The 17,103-nt window shown below is 41.2% G+C and overlaps 3 protein-coding genes across 3 annotated transcripts; 2 read left to right on the top strand and 1 right to left on the bottom strand.

Moving 5' to 3' along the window:
• Positions 1-913: 913 nt before the first annotated feature.
• On the bottom strand, positions 914-3,417 carry LOC128456663 (uncharacterized). Its single transcript, XM_053440925.1, has 3 exons — positions 3,049-3,417; positions 2,608-2,910; positions 914-2,043 (listed from the first exon to the last, which is right to left on the bottom strand). Exons 1-3 carry the CDS (start codon positions 3,361-3,363, stop codon positions 1,390-1,392), a joined length of 1,272 nt encoding a protein of 423 aa, XP_053296900.1. The 5' UTR covers positions 3,364-3,417; the 3' UTR covers positions 914-1,389.
• On the top strand, positions 1,018-7,637 carry LOC128456665 (putative uncharacterized protein DDB_G0271982). The gene is made up of 2 exons (XM_053440927.1): positions 1,018-2,062; positions 6,103-7,637. The coding sequence occupies exon 2, from the start codon at positions 6,217-6,219 to the stop codon at positions 7,276-7,278; it is 1,062 nt and encodes a 353-aa protein (XP_053296902.1). The 5' UTR covers positions 1,018-2,062; positions 6,103-6,216; the 3' UTR covers positions 7,279-7,637.
• An 880-nt stretch (positions 7,638-8,517) lies between these two features.
• Positions 8,518-16,603, top strand: rabgef1 (RAB guanine nucleotide exchange factor (GEF) 1). Its single transcript, XM_053440924.1, has 9 exons — positions 8,518-8,664; positions 10,772-10,963; positions 11,248-11,453; positions 11,596-11,762; positions 11,948-12,029; positions 12,370-12,502; positions 12,698-12,789; positions 13,156-13,412; positions 13,695-16,603. Exons 2-9 carry the CDS (start codon positions 10,785-10,787, stop codon positions 14,112-14,114), a joined length of 1,536 nt encoding a protein of 511 aa, XP_053296899.1. The 5' UTR covers positions 8,518-8,664; positions 10,772-10,784; the 3' UTR covers positions 14,115-16,603.
• The last annotated feature ends 500 nt before the right edge of the window (positions 16,604-17,103 follow it).

The following is a 17,103-nucleotide window of genomic DNA, read 5'->3' as shown; positions in this document are numbered from 1 at the left end:
GAATTACTCATGCTGCATTTTGCGCTATTTTTTAACTTGATGCCACCTTCCGCTCTCTTTACATACTGTCTGATATATTGTTTGTGTTACATCTGGATTTGTGTTTCATCATAAACTCCTCGCACCTTACAGTGGAGAGGGAGAGGCTGTGGACTAGTGGGAAAAAAATTGGACTATGGGCAGAAAGTTACGGACATCAGACAGGAAGGTCTCTTCTTTGACTCCTCTCAATGACAATAAAAACATACCTGGATGGACAAAGAGGACTCTCCCTACCCCCACTGTCTAAGTGCCCCTGAGCAAGGCACCTTACTCCCCCAACATCTGCTCCCCTGGCGCCGTGCATGGCTGCCCACTGCTCTGTGTGTCCTGCTATGTTCACCAGATGGGTCAAAAGCAGAGGAAAAATTTCCCTCATCTGCATGTAGTCTGACTGTGCATGTGTTTGGGATCAATAAATGTATCTCGTACCTTGCCCCTGACAGTAAGAGCTGCTTCCTATCTTTGGATTCAATCTTGAAGCTCTGTAATTATTATTCACAGCGTCTGTACCGTTTCATCATGTCTACATTTGCTCACAGTCTGATCCGTCTCCCCACAGAATAGTCTACTGTCTGATCCGCTCTGTACAGCAGGCTCATCCTATTACACCACCACAGCTAACTTGGAAGCTGGACTTAAGTTGTTTCTTAAACACGATATAGATTTGATCACCCATATCTTAAAGTAAATGCTTACATGTTCACGCATCAATAACAATAATTAATTTGTATGGTTATACAACATTGACAGGTATTTTACTGCACAACTAGTAGGTTACTCTTAGCTTTTATACCATTGTACGATCAAGTTAAAAGAGTTTTGCAGTACAACAAGACTTATTTGGTTACATTTCAGGAAGCATGGGCAAGTGTTTTAAGTTGAAATAGTTTAATATAATTCACAGTGTATGGAAAGATTTACAATGAATGAAAGCACATGAAGTAAGAAATGAAAAACAACAAACAAAACCTCGTCCAGCAGAAATCACTATCAGTCCACTGTTTTCATATTGTCAAAATCCTTTAAACTTGAAGGAATAATTGGCCAGGTCGTATGCACCAACCATTCTGTACGTAGAGTTTTTCTTTCCCCTTTTTAAAAGAAAACACAGAATATGTGATTAACAGTTCAACTTCAACTAAACAATAAAACTGCAAATTGAAAATAAATGCTGTCCAACCCTGTAATCATTTCTACCTCCATATAATACAATATTCAGTTGAAGAATTATCACAATCACTTTTATGCAGGCTATGAATGATAATTTAAATGATGAATCAGATGATTGTGTCCCATCTAAGAGCACAATGTTTAGTTTGAGGAACTTTAACTGCACACTACTCTAGTCTAACTTGTCTTGAACGCAAGGTCATTCCTCTGCCTGCACAAGCTGCGGAGAACTTTCTCAGGGAACAGGAAGACGTTTCTGTTCCGCTCCAGGTCCTGAGCATTTATAACACGAGTCACCAGAGCTTGCTGTATGGCTGGGGACTCACAGGGGTGATGCTGCACGTTGTGACTCACATTCCTTCCTGGTTCAATGACTAACAGGCCCAGCGTGCCGGCTTCCTCCTCCCTGTTATATTCAGTCCCATTGGTATGTGCCTTAATGCTTCCCATGCTTACAGTGGTTTCATTGCTTCTTTTTGACACACTGACTCCAAACTCTTCTGTGGTTCCATGTGTTTCACAGTTTCTGCTTCCATCAATAGTTGAATTGGTTGCAGTCGTCTCATCTAATCCATCAGTGGAGATACTTGTGCTAACCTGGCTAACATTAAAAAGGTGATCACCAGAGCAGGCCTTATTGATTGATTTGGATGTCTTGGTTTGTCTAGGTCGACTGGTGGTCCCAATTGTGGGTTTTTGTGAACCAGGAGCTGTTTCCTTGGTGTTTCTGCGTAGATAGGCTGTGTAGCCCTGAACCAGGAGACCTATCCCAGACTTATAAGACAGACGCAGCGACTCTGCCGATCCTAGTGGCACAGAGTGCAGCCGCACCTGTTGGACAAGAATAAAGGTGAGTGCAGGGCTGATGTAAACAACATGTGAACACAGACATTACATACACTTTTCGGTTGATTCGGCAAACAGTGGCTTATCTAAACACCTGAAAGTTACATGGCACCAATGAGATTCATTTAGAGCTGTGATTGTTACAACCCAATTAATCTAAATATGTTATCTCTTTTTGCTCTGTATTTGGTCTCCACCAATTTCTAAGGGGAAATATGTGTGCGAATGTGGAAAAAAATTGCCTCAAGTGATATCAATAGACTTAATCTATTTAAAGAATACATCTGTGGGAGTTGAGACTAAATTTAGCTTTCCAGACCTTTGTAGCATGCACCTTATTTCTCCCAGACCTTTGTAGCATGCACCTTATTTCTCCTTGAGACTAGCATCTTGAGGCTACATGCCACATATGGTTTGAATGTCATTGTGGTTAATGTAAGCACTGGATTTTATTACGGCCATTGTGTAAAAGGACACTATCCCTGGTACATATACATAGCAGATAATAAGAGCAGGCATATTAGCTTGAGCCTTTCTCAGTCTCCTGACCTGGTGTATTCTCATGTGTAGATGAAATGCAGCTCCTGTCAGCCACTGCCGCATGGACACTGTACTCATCCTCTTCTTATTGGTCATCCTCTCATAATGGTCGATTAGCTCAAGTTTCAGCCATCTGTCATAGAGCTCTGTGGTCTCAGCCATCTTCTCCTCATTGTTAGCAAACTCAGGGATCAGGCACAGGTAGCTATAGATAATCCTGCCAATTCTTGAAGAGATTCTGATGCCAAAAATATCCTCAGCCAGGGGGCTCTGAGTTGACAGGTCCCCCTCGGTCGATCCTTCTGTCCGGACCTGGAGAGATATCAGAAAAGAAATGGATGCTCGAAGAAAAATCATGGGATTACCAAGGTCAACCGAAACTTTGGCTGATTTCACAAAGTATTCAATAATGACATACAAGCTAGACAAAATAAAAAAGTTTTCACCAACTTGTTGAGCAATCTGGTCAAAAAGCAAAGACAGAGCCAGAGCAACAACCCCAACTCCTCCATAGGTGACCTTTCTGCTGCCTCCCAGCTCTCTGTTCAGACTCAGGCTGAATTGAGTCCGCTGCTCCCTGCTCATGCTCCGCTGCAGGAAGGCATGTTGATGCTGCAGCGCTGCAGAGGACTCCAGTGACAAGAAGGTGGTGAGGACCGGGTCCAAGGAGATATCAGGAACGATGCTGGCATCTCGAGCCACAGAAAACAGTTCCTGAACAGTGCCAGGAGAAGGAAGACACAAACTGCGACCCGTCAGGATCATGGCTTTCGTCTAACCAGTGTGCGTTGGCGTGTGTTATCTTTCTGTCAGTGTGTTTGTGTGTTTACCCACACCGGTCAGATTAGTGTTATCAGCATGACCAGCAGTCCAGTTAAGGACTCATGCACATGAATACACATGCAATTTAGCTAAAATTATAAAAGACTAGTTTCAAGTAGTTACAGGAGCACTTATTTTCACGCTGGGACAAAGCCAGTGGCAGTGAGACCACATGTACTGCAGTTTTCAACAGGACTATTATGTACTAGTATAAAGGATTGACTTTAATAATGGCTTAAATTATTTAATACCAGCTTTTTTGGTTGCCAGGTTGTGGAGAATCCTCCTTCATCATCATGTCAATACAGACTGCTTAACTTCAAGTCTCAGAGAGATGTATCCAATGCACTTTTGATCGCAAAGTCTGTTTGTTTACTTTCCTCTCTGTAAAACAATTTTCCAAGTGCAGGGTATCAGTCAGAGTTGTTATCCAATGTTCGAAAGTGGGTACATCTGTCTTCCAGGGTTGGAGAATAATCTTCTTTGCGCAGAGAAGGCAATAGGACAGAAGATGTTGTTTTTTCAGACATAGCTGTGAAGTAAATCTGCATTTAGCACACATTGGTGATATTTGTTGAAATTTGTATGCAACTTTACTTTAGAGTAATTTAATTTATGTACAATCTTAACCTGTATCAAACAGTGTCTTGCATTGATGGAATATTAATTAACATAATACAAACCTTCATTCTAAATGTCCTCCATTATTTCAAACCCCAGTTCTTTTCCCCATTCTCTCTCTATAGTATTTGTCTTTACTGGTCCCAGATCTTGTAAAAATATCATATATAAACTAAATGGCCAGTCTTTCCACCTTAACTATCTTTCAAACATTAATCTAATTTATCTGGCTCCGCTTTATCAGTGTTTTGGACTCAGACACAACCTCTGAACATTAACCTTAATGTCAATAAGCAAGCAGTCAATGCACTGTGTAGGACACATTACTCTGCTGGCCCCGCAGCAAACTCCCGTTTCAGTAAATCTGATATGAGACCAGGAATTAGTCAATAATATGTGATGTCCAGGAATAACATAAAGCACGGTTCTTCTGTGCTGTAGCTTGTAGATAGATAGATAGATGCAGGGGCGTTTCTAGGATTGAAAGAAAGGGGGGGCTTAGCCCCTAAGGATGCTGAATGTTTGTATATATATATATATATATTAATACTAAGACAAGAAGGTGATAAGACAGGAGCCATTAAAAAATTAAAGATCAGATGCTGCAAGAATGACGCAATTAAAAGTCCACCAAAATGAAACATCCTGTTTTTATTTACTGAAATAAATGATTGCAAAACGTCCTCATCAGAAGGTGGTTCTATCACCATAGCAACCAGATGCTAAGATTTGAAATAGAAGATTATTTTTGATTGACAGGGACACTCTCTCAATACCTCCTTTGATGCTTTGATGAACAGCATCAAAGTTGGTATTTTGATAGGAGACCTCTGATTGGCTGTTGATTGCTTTAAATACTGTTAAAGTTTAAGACAGTTGCTATTGCACTCTGACCTTGACTGAGGTAAGTCATGTCTCACTCTCTCTCTGTATTTACCCAGCATGCTAACCAATACAATTCAGGCTCATTATTCAAGTTTGAAATTAAACCACTGTATAATATGAAGCTTCTGCTGTTACATGTTGATAATGTGCTGTTTTCTGTTGCTTTTATGACAAATGTGAAAATATTGTTGCTGGCTTCTTTTGTGTTTTCTGCTGCTTATCTTAATGAGTGATATGTGTTAACATAATGCTAATTAGCGTTAGGTCGCCGATGCCAGGCAGAGCAAGGCATTGTGGACAAAACACCTGTAGCACCAGGATATTTTCACATTTCACATCTTATTCTACCAAAGAATGTGATTTTTGTAACATTGGGAAGATTAACCTTGGTGTTTAACAATGGCTTGGTGCCATGGTGATTGATGAGGGAAGTTTTATTTCAAAAAGATTTTTTTGCTAATGTGTAGTTTGAATGTGTTGAAGAACAAGTTGACGGAAGCTTAAGTTAATGCTAGGAGCACATTACATGAGGTGTGTAGCTCCTTTAAGGAAAAAAACAATCCCTCTCTATTGGGTCTAATGTTATTTCAGAGAAAACTTTTCTGGAAGGAGCATCAACTTGCATAACTTGCTCACACTGTCCCATTTTTTTACTCTCACAAATTTCAAATATATCTGTGTGTCCGGCAAAGTCTTGGAATTCTCACGATGTCTTTATTTCACAGATAGGACTTATAGTTTCTGAATTATAGTTGTTTGAGTGGTGCACTCAGAGTTTAGATTTCTCTCTTCCCTGTGAGGAGAGAACAGGTGCATTCAGTTGAGTTTCCATGGCAACCAGATACACACGTAGCAGGAGGGGAGTCTCTCTCTCTCTCTCTCTCTCTCTCTCTCTCTCTCTCTCTCTCTCTCTCTCTCTCTCTCTCTCTCTCTCTCTCTCTCTCTCTCTCTCTCTCTCTCTCTCTCTCTCTCTCTCTCTCTCTCTCTCTCTCTCTCTCTCTCTCAATCTCTCAATCTCAATCTCTCGCTTAAACCAGCCAGTCTGTCTCTCTCTCTCTCTCTCTCTCTCATTCTCTCTGCGTGTGTCTCTCTATCTGTGTCAATTGTTTTATATTGAATGTTTGATTGATCAAATTCACCTAAATCTTACACACTATTTCATCCTGTCACCTGCAGACATAAAGCCTTTTGACTTCAAGTTCCAGACAAGAGCAGAAACTTAGTGGAAAATAGTGCATCAACTCATCCAACAGCTTCTTCAAAAGATAGATCTACTCTCTGTGGTGAACCATGGAGAAACCAGATATTCTGAAGATCCTCAATGACGAACTCCTCACAGCCTACAGGAAGATCAATGCTCTTAAGGATGAGGTGTGGCAGCTGCAAGACCAGCTTCAAGACAGAGATGAGTTCATAAAGATGGCGGTGGAGAAGGAGAAGGAGAAGGAGAAGGAGAAGGAGAAAGAGAAGGAGAAGGAGAAGGAGAAGAGGAAGGAGATTGAGACCGAGACCGAGAAGGAGAATGAGATCCAGGCCCTGACGGAGAAGGTGGAGCAGCTGGAAAACCAGCTGAAAGAGAAAGATGTTGTCATAGCGAAGGAGGTGAAGAAACGGCGCGCTCGCCTCAGGGCCTATCTTGACTGCCTTGCTGAGCTAACTGACTGTCAGGCCAAGGTTAAGCTTATGGAAGCAAGGCTGCACCAGGAGCGACCCCAGCCTGATACAGGATGTAGCAGTGAGGTGGAGGTGGAGAAGGAGAAGGAGAAGGAGAAGGAGAAGGAGAAGGAGAAGGAGAAAGAGAAAGAGGAGAAAGAGAAGGAGAAGGAGAAGGAGAAAGAGAAAGAGAAGGAGAAGGAGAAGGAGAAGGAGAAGGAGAAGGAGAAGGAGAAGTACAAGGAGAAGGACAAGGACAAGGACAAGGAGAAGGAGAAACTTGTGACGATCTACAATGTCGAAATCCTCAGAGCCAACAGGAACATTTTGATTCTTAAGGAGGAGGTGTGGCGGCTGGAAAACCATCTTAAAGACAGAGATGATATCATAAAGATGGCGGTGGAGAAGGAGAAGGAGGAGGAGAAGGAGAAGGAGACGGAGAAGGAGAAGGAGAAGGAGAAGGAGATTAAGATTGAGACTGAGACCGAGAGGGAGATGGAGACGGAGAAGGAGAATGAGATCCAGGCCCTGACGGAGAAGGTGGAGCAGCTGGAAAACCAGCTGAAAGACAAAGATGTTGTCATAACGAAGGAGGTAGAGAAAGGGCATGCTCGCCTCAGGGCCTATGTTGACTGCTTGGCCGAGCTCACTGACTGTCAGGCCAAGGCTAAAATTCTGGAAGCAAGTCTGCACAAGTGAGCAGTGAGGTGGAGGTCAACATGGAGAAGGAGAACGAGAAGGTGCTTGCTTCAGGGCCGAAAGGAGACGAAACTGCAGCAGGAGAAAACTCCAACTATGGGACTGAGCTACAGAAAGGAGGAGGCCGAGATGAGCTGGAGGAGAGAGAAGAGGTGGAGAAGCCCCCGCCCTCACCCTTTTTCTACTCCTCAAAACAAACCCCTCCCCTGTCCCCCTTTGTACATATTTGAAATGATCTAATGATGTGTTGTAAATATGTTAAACTTTTTGAATAAAAATAACTAGTATAGTAACATCTACCTCTGTCTTTCTGAATATACACACAGGATTCATTGATCAATTAACACAGTGTTGGAGTGAAACAAATCAGTGTGATTCATTTAGTTTGCTACTATTCATATGAACACAGCAGAGCATAGACAAACAATGTTTCTTAACTTTTTTACATTTGGTCAAATCTATATATTAATTATGACAACAATACAATAATAATACTATCATCTCATCTGAGGGCCCACCCATCACACTGACCACGCCCATCTGACACGCACACACACACTCACGCACACACACACATGCACACACACACACACACACACACACACACACACACACACACACACACACACACACATACACGTACACACACACGCATACACACACACACACACACAAGTCATTATCATTTATATATTTACTGTATATATACACATTTATTTCAATTTATTTATGGTTGAGGTCAATATCAGATCAGAAGACATGTTCATGGCACTGAAGTCAATGTAAAATGATTTAATTTATATAATCAATTTGTAAATGAATTATATAAATTATATTACAGTATGGATGTGGTGGTCTAACTATAAATACATTTGATTTTCATTAAATCATATATATTTGATGCATTTAGTGATTTTATTTTCAAATTGTTGATTTAACGATAAAGTCGTTTTTTCCAATTGCACCTAAAGCCTTTTTCGTTTATCTGGTAATGATACACCTATAGATAGATAGACAAACAGACAGATTATCTGTTTAACGGTAATATTGCTATGAACTCACTCGGCTGGACTCTGTGACCCTTGCTCTGCAGTTTGCATCTAGCGTGACGTCATTGACCACTCCTTGACATGTAGCCCTCGATCCTAGAGTAAACAAACTCTCTCGCGGAGATGTTTTATCCCTTTAATCAAAACTCATTGGATGAAACCCTAAACTCTGAGTTCGCAAACCGAACAACAAATAAACAAGTAAACAAATGAAATCACCAGGCTCTCGCGTTGTCGTCTCGATGACGTCAGTGGCGTGACCTCGCCTGATTGGTGGTCAGCAGGCAGCCGAGGTTCCTGCTTCCGGTTTCAGATCAGATCGGGGACAACGGAGCAGGTGAGCAGAAAAACATAACAAATACATGACATGTGAAACATATGCGATCAGAAACTTAGCGTGATGTTAGCGTGATGTTCTTAGTGGAAGTCCTCCCTGTTATCGCTGCGTAAAACACGGCTACGTTGTTTTTAGCTAGCAGAGCTACAGGCTGTCTACACATTACAGGGACAATAAAGGGGAACCTCGGGGATCATCATGGGTTTGTCCCAGTGCAGGACAGGAGGTCTCACGATGGACTAATGAGACACAATCTCTACTACACTGGACACCTATGAGAGATGTTGCCGTCACCATCCCTACGATCATGACACACAGTGATTATCTGTATCGCTCCCCCCTAAAGTTACTCCAGATCATCTGGGTCTACGTCATTTGATCAGTTGCGTATCCCTTTACCGTCTGATTCAGGTCCTCGATACCCCGCGTGCAGTTTGTCAAGAAGTGGGATTAGAAAAAAAGATTTTAACGATTTAGTGAGTAAAGTATCTTTATCAAAGAATCAGTGTTGTGCATGAACGAACGCAAAAGAACGCGTTCATTGAACACGTTCACTTTTGTGAGAACGATGAACTGAACGCACCTCAATGACAAATAATGAATTTGAACGGAGAACAGTCTGAACACGTTCATATTTCAGCGTCCTCGCTTATAGACGACAGAAAATTATCTCTGTATGTGTAACTTTATTAAAGTCCAGCGAACAAGAAACACTTCTTGTTCATAATTCACCCTTGACATGCCAACTCATCAGCCAATGAGAGCCTGTCATGCCAGGTAACTCTCCAGCCATTGGTCTAGAACTGTCACTTGCCCCACCCCGACTGGTTCACTGACCCTCTGGAAATCCCAATACTTATTGACATGGTGTAGTTAGCTGAACATAAGTCATAACAAACACATAGCAGTCAAACAGAACATAAACCGAACTACCAGGCCGTTGCAATATTATCTGAGGTCTAGCTAAAACGTTACGGAATGTTTTCCTTCTCCTGAGGAGAGACGCTGTCTAAATCGAATGCTTGCACAATGTCGTTGCTCAGTGCCCGTGAAATGTCCGCGATGTAGCCTAACCTGAACCAAGTAACTCGACTTTGCACTACGTTACCCATGATTCATCGCACACACACATGCACACCAAACAAGCAACGTATTCCAAGTGTTTTCTTCTCTGGCCAGTGTCTCAGCTCCGAGCCGTAGTCTGGAGCTCGGCTCACGGGTTATCTTGGCTCGCTGTCCGGACCGCTCCGTGAATATAGGAGGAGGAGATGTTTCTTTACTTGGAATGCAGCCACTTTATTTCTCGGATTTACAGCAGGAGCAACACTCGCATCACCTCTAGGTGGTCCGTCACTTCTCGTTATTCACACACTTTTAGCGTCTTTTCCCACAATACCCAGGTGCACTACGTCACACACTACAAACTTTCCTTAAAGGGCCAGGCCATACCTGCGACACAACAGCTCTCGGTCTCATATACAGATGGCAAGAGAAAGCAGAGAGGGATTTCTACACACTGTCTGATAAAGATTCCGACAGTAAAGGCAAGGGGTAGTGATGGATAAGGTTTTCTTTAACAAGTTAAGTCTTTCCTTCTCACTTTCCACCTTAAAACTATGAAATTAACAGTGTGTAAAAAATGCAAAGTTTATATAAAAATATTTGTCCCACACTGAGTTCTGACTTAAGCATTGAAAGATCATAAACAGAAAGTTTCAAGCAAAGACTTTTCTGCTGAGAAGTACAATTAACAAATAATAGGGATCAATTTATAATCAATAATTTATGGATTTGACAAAACAGAGGACATGAATGTAAAATATAGAGAGCAAGGAAGATGTTCAGATCTGTCTAAATATTAATGTAGGAAGTAATTTGCTCACACACTCACCCCATAATGAAAAACATGCATTACAGGAATTGACTGTTTTGGAAATTGACTAAACTGATGATAAATCGTGGTAAACTGAGAGATTTGAGTATTAGACACAGTGCATATAAACTGTGTAATATCTGAGAGCATCAGCAGGCAGCAGCATCGAGATCAGTCTGTTCAGCAGCGCATACAAATGTACTTATAAGTCAGATGCTGATATTTTAATTCCAGATTGTGCGGCATCATGAGTCAGCGGACCGAGCGGCGGGGGATACATGTGGACCAATCAGACCTGCTGTGCAAAAAGGGATGCGGTTTCTACGGCTACACAGCATGGCAGGGTCTGTGCTCCAAGTGCTGGAGGGAGGAGTATCAGCGGGTACGGCAGCAACAGATCCAGGATGACTGGGCCTTGGCAGCAAAGTAAGACTCTTACTTGGCTGCACCTTCTCTACCCAATGTTAACAATTTACAGATACCTCACCATGCATGGCTTGTCACTGAAGCACAATTAGAGGAAAATAATGGCTTGCCTCTTTTTTGAATGTATCAGCTTCATTTAAGATTGAATTAATGAAAAGCTTGATTTGCAAAAAACAGCAAATTTTTGAGAACAATTTGAATGCAGATCAAATGACATAATTTGCAAGTTTGGGTGTGTAAAATTGATTACTGAAATATTCTCCACTCATTTGCTTTGATCCTAGGTTGCAACGGGAGGAGGAGGCAGCGTATGCCAGCAGTCAGGGAGCGCAGTCCCAGCCCCAAGCCCAGTCCACACCACCACACCCAGGACACGTCTCCCTAGGTCCCTTTTCCAAGTTTGAGGAGAAGAAAACCAATGAGAAGACTCGAAAAGTGACCACCGTTAAGAAGTTCTTCAGCCCTTCATCACGCACCGCTTCTAAGAAAGGTATAACGTTACAGCATCGTGTTACTAATTTGTTTTACTGAGAATTATTCAGAAGATTCATGACTTGCTTTGTGTTATTTTAGTTATTTAAGTGACAAGGAGTTAGTGGGGTCTAACATAGGCTGTGGTTTCTCCTTCTCAGAAGCGCAAGAGGGCAAATCGCCCAGCCCGTCGATTAGCCGCCAAGCCAGCTTCGATACAGACCAAGTGTCCAAGGACTTTGTGGACTTTTTGAAGAATCTCCAGAAGCCTGGGAGGGAGATCCATAAGCAGTCTCGAGCCTTCATAGTCACCATGTCCAGCAAGAAGGTTTGTTGTGTTCAGTGACTTGAAATCTAGTAGCATGATAATTAACTGTTAATTGTTTAGCCTGACCCGGGCCTCATTTCCCCAAAATCCCTTTTAAGTGAAGATGATCATAAAAAGTTGATCTTAAGAAATTACCAAAGGTTAAAAAGCGTTTTCCAAAAACGTCCAACTTCTTGTCTTGACAGGATCTCGGTGCTGATGAACTTTCAGAGTGCGTTCAGGATTTCTACCAGCACTTGGCTGACCGCTTGATGGGTCACTTTAAAGGTTTGACGAGACACTCAACAGTTATGTTTAGAAAACATTGACACATTTGATATTTGGCTATTAGTTCCAGCATCATATTGTATGTTTATATTCTAATATAAAGTACATTGCTCCTCACTTTTGCTCCTAACTGGATTGATAAACATAGCCAGATGATAACCAGCATTGTGAGGTTAGATTACCCAAAGAGAACCTGACTAAACTGATCCCACCTCTTAATTCAGGTTCTTCTGTTGTACTTGACTCGGTGTGTTGTGCCCACTAGGTGGCACCATAGGCAGGGTTTTGCACTCAGGCGTTAAAAATGTGACTGTGGTCTGATTTATATGTTGTTCGCCAGGCTCTTCAGATTCTGTGGAGCAGGTGATGGACCAAGTGGAAAAGTACATAATGACTCGACTGTATAAGAGCGTGTTCTGTCCAGAAACCAGTGATGACGAGAAGAATGATCTGGCCACACAGAAAAGGATACGGTGGGCACCCCTAGTTTCCATGATTACAATACAGTATTAATAAAGGGAAGTGGAACAATCCACACATATTCAGACTGGATACATTTCTTTTGAGAGTTTTACTTTAGTGACAATAACAAATGTGTATGGTTATGTCGTAATCCCCCAAAACAGCTTTTGGAGCGCTCCAATGAATATTATGTTGTTCCCATGCAGGGCTTTACACTGGGTGACCATAGAGATGCTCTGTGTGTCCTTTGATGAAGAAATTCCTGAAGTCTCTGATAATGTGGTCAACGCAATAACAGGTCAGCGAGTATGCCTGAGTGTCAGTCAAATTGATATTTTTTGCCACATGTACATATCATATGTGGACCCGTTGACACAGTGAAAAGAATGTGACCACCCCTGAATATGGTCTGAGTGATCTGATCTCAGGATGCATTTGGGTGAGTTCAGACCTGTACTCAGATCTGTCCATCTGTGATCGGATCACTCAGGCTGGACGTTAATACCAAGGTCTAACAGTTTCAGCTCTAGAAATGACAGGTATATATTTTGTAATTTAGGTGAACTGAACCTTTATTATACATATTTTTTTAAACCACCTGAAGATGCATACATCTTTCCTCCCTCTGACTTATACTTTGTGTATTTAACTGTGACTCTTGCAGATATCATCGAGATGGACTCGAAGAGGGTTCCTCGGGACAAACTTTCGTGCATCACACGCTGCAGTAAACACATCTTCAGTGCCATTAGGATCACCAAGAATGAGCCGGCCTCCGCTGATGACTTTCTCCCCGCGCTCATTCACATCGTGCTCAAGGCGAACCCTCCGCGACTTCAGTCCAACATCCAGTACATCACTCGCTTCTGTAACCCCAGCAGGCTGATGAGCGGAGAGGATGGATACTACTTCACCAACTTGGTGAGTTTTTTCCTCTTCTCCTCTTTACTTCAGCTCTAGTCAGAGCCAGTTTGAGCTGGAGGCCTCTCGTCTCACAGTGGTGCTCTATAAGTTCCTACTGTGCTACTATAGTTTAGCATCATCTGTAGAATTGAAATCTATTATTATCATTTATAGTACCTGGTGCTGTCGACAGAACATCTGAACAGACAAGCCGACAAAGCCATTCATCTGACAGAGCTACGCTAGCTGTTTCATTATTTCATTACCATTATTTTCCGTTGGCATGTCTTTTTATTTTAGTGCTGTGCAGTGGCCTTCATCGAGAAGTTGGACGCTCAGTCTCTCAACCTCTCCCCGGAGGAATTTGAGCGCTACATGTCAGGCCAAGCTTCACCGCGATTCAGCACCTCAGACGGCGACTTGCGCCAGGCTGGTTCGTCACCTGACGTGACCGCCACCAACCCCGCCCTGGCTCAGCTCAATCACAATCTGAAGCTGCTGTCGGGCCTCAGCAGCAAGCAGGAGAGTCTGATGGAGGCCGCTCAGAGCCTGCAGGCCGATCTCATCGCCTGGCCCGAGACCGTGCAACGGGAGGTGAACGGAATCGTGGAGAAGTACCCTCTGGAGATTCTGTCTCGCACAGTTTCTGCCATCGATGCCAACAACATGGAAAATGACAACCTGCCACCACCGCTCACACCCCAGGTGTTTGCTGGGTAGTGGAGTCCCCAAAGGGAGGAAACGTTTCACTTGCAGCTAAGGTACTCCTGCTTTAAGTCAGCTAACTACCTGTGCTTTGAGTTTGATGGTAACATCCCACATGCAACCATCTCCAGTAAAGTTTACAGCTTCACCTTGCTGAGTTGCTTCTGCACCTTAAAGGCCCAGTGTCCTAAATCACTCCTTATATCATATATGGTACACTCTTTTTATTTTAATATTTCCTCTAAATAATGTCCTTATACAATGCAAAGAGAAAGGTAATATTATTAGCGCATACTGCAGCTGTAATTGAGTGCCTAATATATATGGAGTAGCAGATGAGGAAGTGATTTCAAACACAGCGCCAGTCACACCAGCATTATAAACAATAACATTTCACACTATCAATCAATACATTTCAATATAGTCACAGTGATCAGTGGATTTCCCCACAAGGCAAAGTTAATCTGCTCCAGTGTTGCCAGATGTACGCTAATTATTGTATTTGTATGATAATCTTGCCCTCTGTACGATCAATAATCAACGGTGTGCGATAATTTGATCATTTTGCGACATGTAGTATTATCAGGTGTAATCAATTTCGACTGTATTCACGCATCTTTTCTCACGTTAGGACCTTCCTGTCTGATGTTTCAAAATAAGAGCCCTCTGCCTTGAAAAGGATCGTTTCTGAATACTAAATTCGCTTTGGAATGTCAACACAGAGACTACTCTGGTTGTACGATAATTTCCCTTAAAAATATGATAATTTCAAGCTTCTGGTACAATACTTCAACATTTCCCATCTGGCAACGCTGATCTGCAGCAATCTTTCATTGCAATTTCAACTTGTAAATGCAAATGTGGGCAGTTGAACAAAAGCAGTCAGTCCTAAGCTAAATAATAATTCTCCTCTGTCGGAGTTAACAGACCCGCAAGATATATGTGACAGTTTTTATATGGTCCAAACACCTCTATTATATAAAATGAGAGAGTTTTTTAATTCATGACTGAGCTAATGTGACAGTTAGCAACCTACTAGCACTAGCATGTTAGCTAGCTAAAGGCGTTCACCAGCTACCAAAGGAAAGGTCTCACTGAATTTACTGGCAGATAAAAATACAGCTAATTGTTCTTGTATTTTCTTACAGAGGTAAACACTAGTAATAATACTAAAAAATTACTTGCTATTTGGACCTTAAACATTCAGCATTATCCGAGTTACTTCATTGATCTTTAAATGTTTATGGTATTGCATTAAATTGTTCCCTTACAGTGCACATTTACTTATGTTAAAATACTGATGAAGGCTAGTTAGAAATATCTCTTAAAAAAAAAGTGATTGATACATTTATATTTGCTTAGTTAAACATGGGCTCTCTTGAACTTGTGTTTTATTTTCAGTAACAATAACGATCGGGTTTGCTTTCACACCTCTGTGTCAACTCACATTTGGACTGGTTCGAACATTTATATATTGGTACATTTATATATGCATTATATTGGTTTGGGCATTAATAGCACCGTAATCCTCTTCAAAGCTGCTTCTCTTTCATCACATCTGCCAAATGTCAGAGTTTTCACTCTTTGTGTTTCTGCGTGAAGCCAGTTTGACGTGTCAATATAAGCACATAACTCCTTTTCTCGCTGTGTTTTAATATTTAAGAAATCCAGCTGTAAAAAAAGTAGAGGAGACACAGACCGAGTCTGTCAAGTTGTCGTAATATATCAAATGAACTTAAAAAGCTCCTTCAGTTTTATTTTTTATTTTAATGAATACATTGTGCTGACTTTTTAAAATTTAGTGTCTTTTGTTAGGCTTTCCACAATTTTATTTCTATAATCAGTCTGTGCTATAAGGTAGTAAGCATCTTATACTATAAATACTGTATTTAAGATATTAAGTTTGTTGTTTTATGATTTTCAGTACAAGGTTGAGTGTACCAGCATGCTGTTGTTGTCTGACTGCTGCCCTATCACTGTCAAAATGTATAATATAACTATTAACTCTCGTGAAGGGACAGCTGATGTTTCAAATTAGGTTACGGTAATTTACCACACTCAACTGCAAAGAGAACCAGTGTGTTTTACCAAATCCAGACACTAGCAGGATGATGTTAGTTAGTTAAATGATGCTCTTATTTCCTTTAGCTAACTAGTGTTTTAACCTAATTAGTTGGATTGATGTTTTTTTCCATTTTTAAATCTAAAATTAAATATCTGAAAGAGCAGCAGACTCTTTATTTATAAAAGGGAAGCTGAGTAGAGTCAAAACCATGAGTATAAACATATAAATGAATATGTTTTTTTTTTTCTTCAAATTCAAAGTTCAGGAACTATAAAAAGTTTGTCTGGTGACGTTAAAAACTAACAAATAATTGATCCTAATGATTTCTCTGTAGCCAGAGCTTGATTTATGTAATTCCTCTGTGCCATTGACCTCATTGCTGTTAAAAAAAACGATTTCTCATTTCTGAAGCAGAAACTCTTGTATGAGGGACATCTGCTTAAAACCACAATGCCCAGCTGTTAAAGAAAAAGAACGAGCCTTTCCTTTGAAACTGAATCTATACGTGTGACCTGTTTTTATAGATTTAGAACCACCCTAGAAACCATGTGATCTAATCTGGGCCGGGTAATGGCCGACAGGGGCCTAATGTTTATCATGGACTAAAAAATTCTTTATTTAGGTGTTTTCATTACACTTGTTGATTATAAGAAAATCCAGAATAATTTCAGCCTTATCCTTCGAAACATATTGTGGAATGTGTGAAAAAAAAAACACCAAAATCTCAAACATTTCATGGCTATGATTAAGCAATTAACACTAAGTGAATCCACTGGAAAAATGATCTCTAAAGAGTGTTCACAAGTGTACAGAGGAGAACTGGTACTGTTTTTTGGTTATATCACATGAAACATATAAGTATTTAATGATGAGGTGTTATCAGCTTGTTGTTTACTGGAATTATTGGTTAAAAATTGGCCTAAATAAAACTAGAAACTA

This window comes from Pleuronectes platessa, chromosome 15 (genome assembly GCF_947347685.1).
Source record: "Pleuronectes platessa chromosome 15, fPlePla1.1, whole genome shotgun sequence".
NCBI classification, from domain to species: Eukaryota; Metazoa; Chordata; class Actinopteri; order Pleuronectiformes; family Pleuronectidae; genus Pleuronectes; species Pleuronectes platessa.
This window is presented reverse-complemented; position numbering and strand designations above follow the sequence as displayed.

What these genes read in the sequence shown, in the direction of transcription:
- LOC128456665 (XM_053440927.1), top strand. Translation starts at nt 6,217, where the DNA reads ATGGAGAAACCAGATATTCTGAAGATCCTCAATGACGAACTCCTCACA.
- rabgef1 (XM_053440924.1), top strand. Translation starts at nt 10,785, where the DNA reads ATGAGTCAGCGGACCGAGCGGCGGGGGATACATGTGGACCAATCAGAC. An exon ending in GACTGGGCCTTGGCAGCAAA is followed by an intron (nt 10,964 to 11,247) that starts GTAAGACTCTTA and finishes CTTTGATCCTAG; the next exon opens with GTTGCAACGGGAGGAGGAGG. An exon ending in GATACTACTTCACCAACTTG is followed by an intron (nt 13,413 to 13,694) that starts GTGAGTTTTTTC and finishes TTTTTATTTTAG; the next exon opens with TGCTGTGCAGTGGCCTTCAT.
- LOC128456663 (XM_053440925.1), bottom strand. Translation starts at nt 3,363, where the DNA reads ATGATCCTGACGGGTCGCAGTTTGTGTCTTCCTTCTCCTGGCACTGTT. An exon ending in TTGACCAGATTGCTCAACAA is followed by an intron (nt 2,911 to 3,048) that starts GTTGGTGAAAAC and finishes ATATCTCTCCAG; the next exon opens with GTCCGGACAGAAGGATCGAC. An exon ending in TACACATGAGAATACACCAG is followed by an intron (nt 2,044 to 2,607) that starts GTCAGGAGACTG and finishes CTTGTCCAACAG; the next exon opens with GTGCGGCTGCACTCTGTGCC.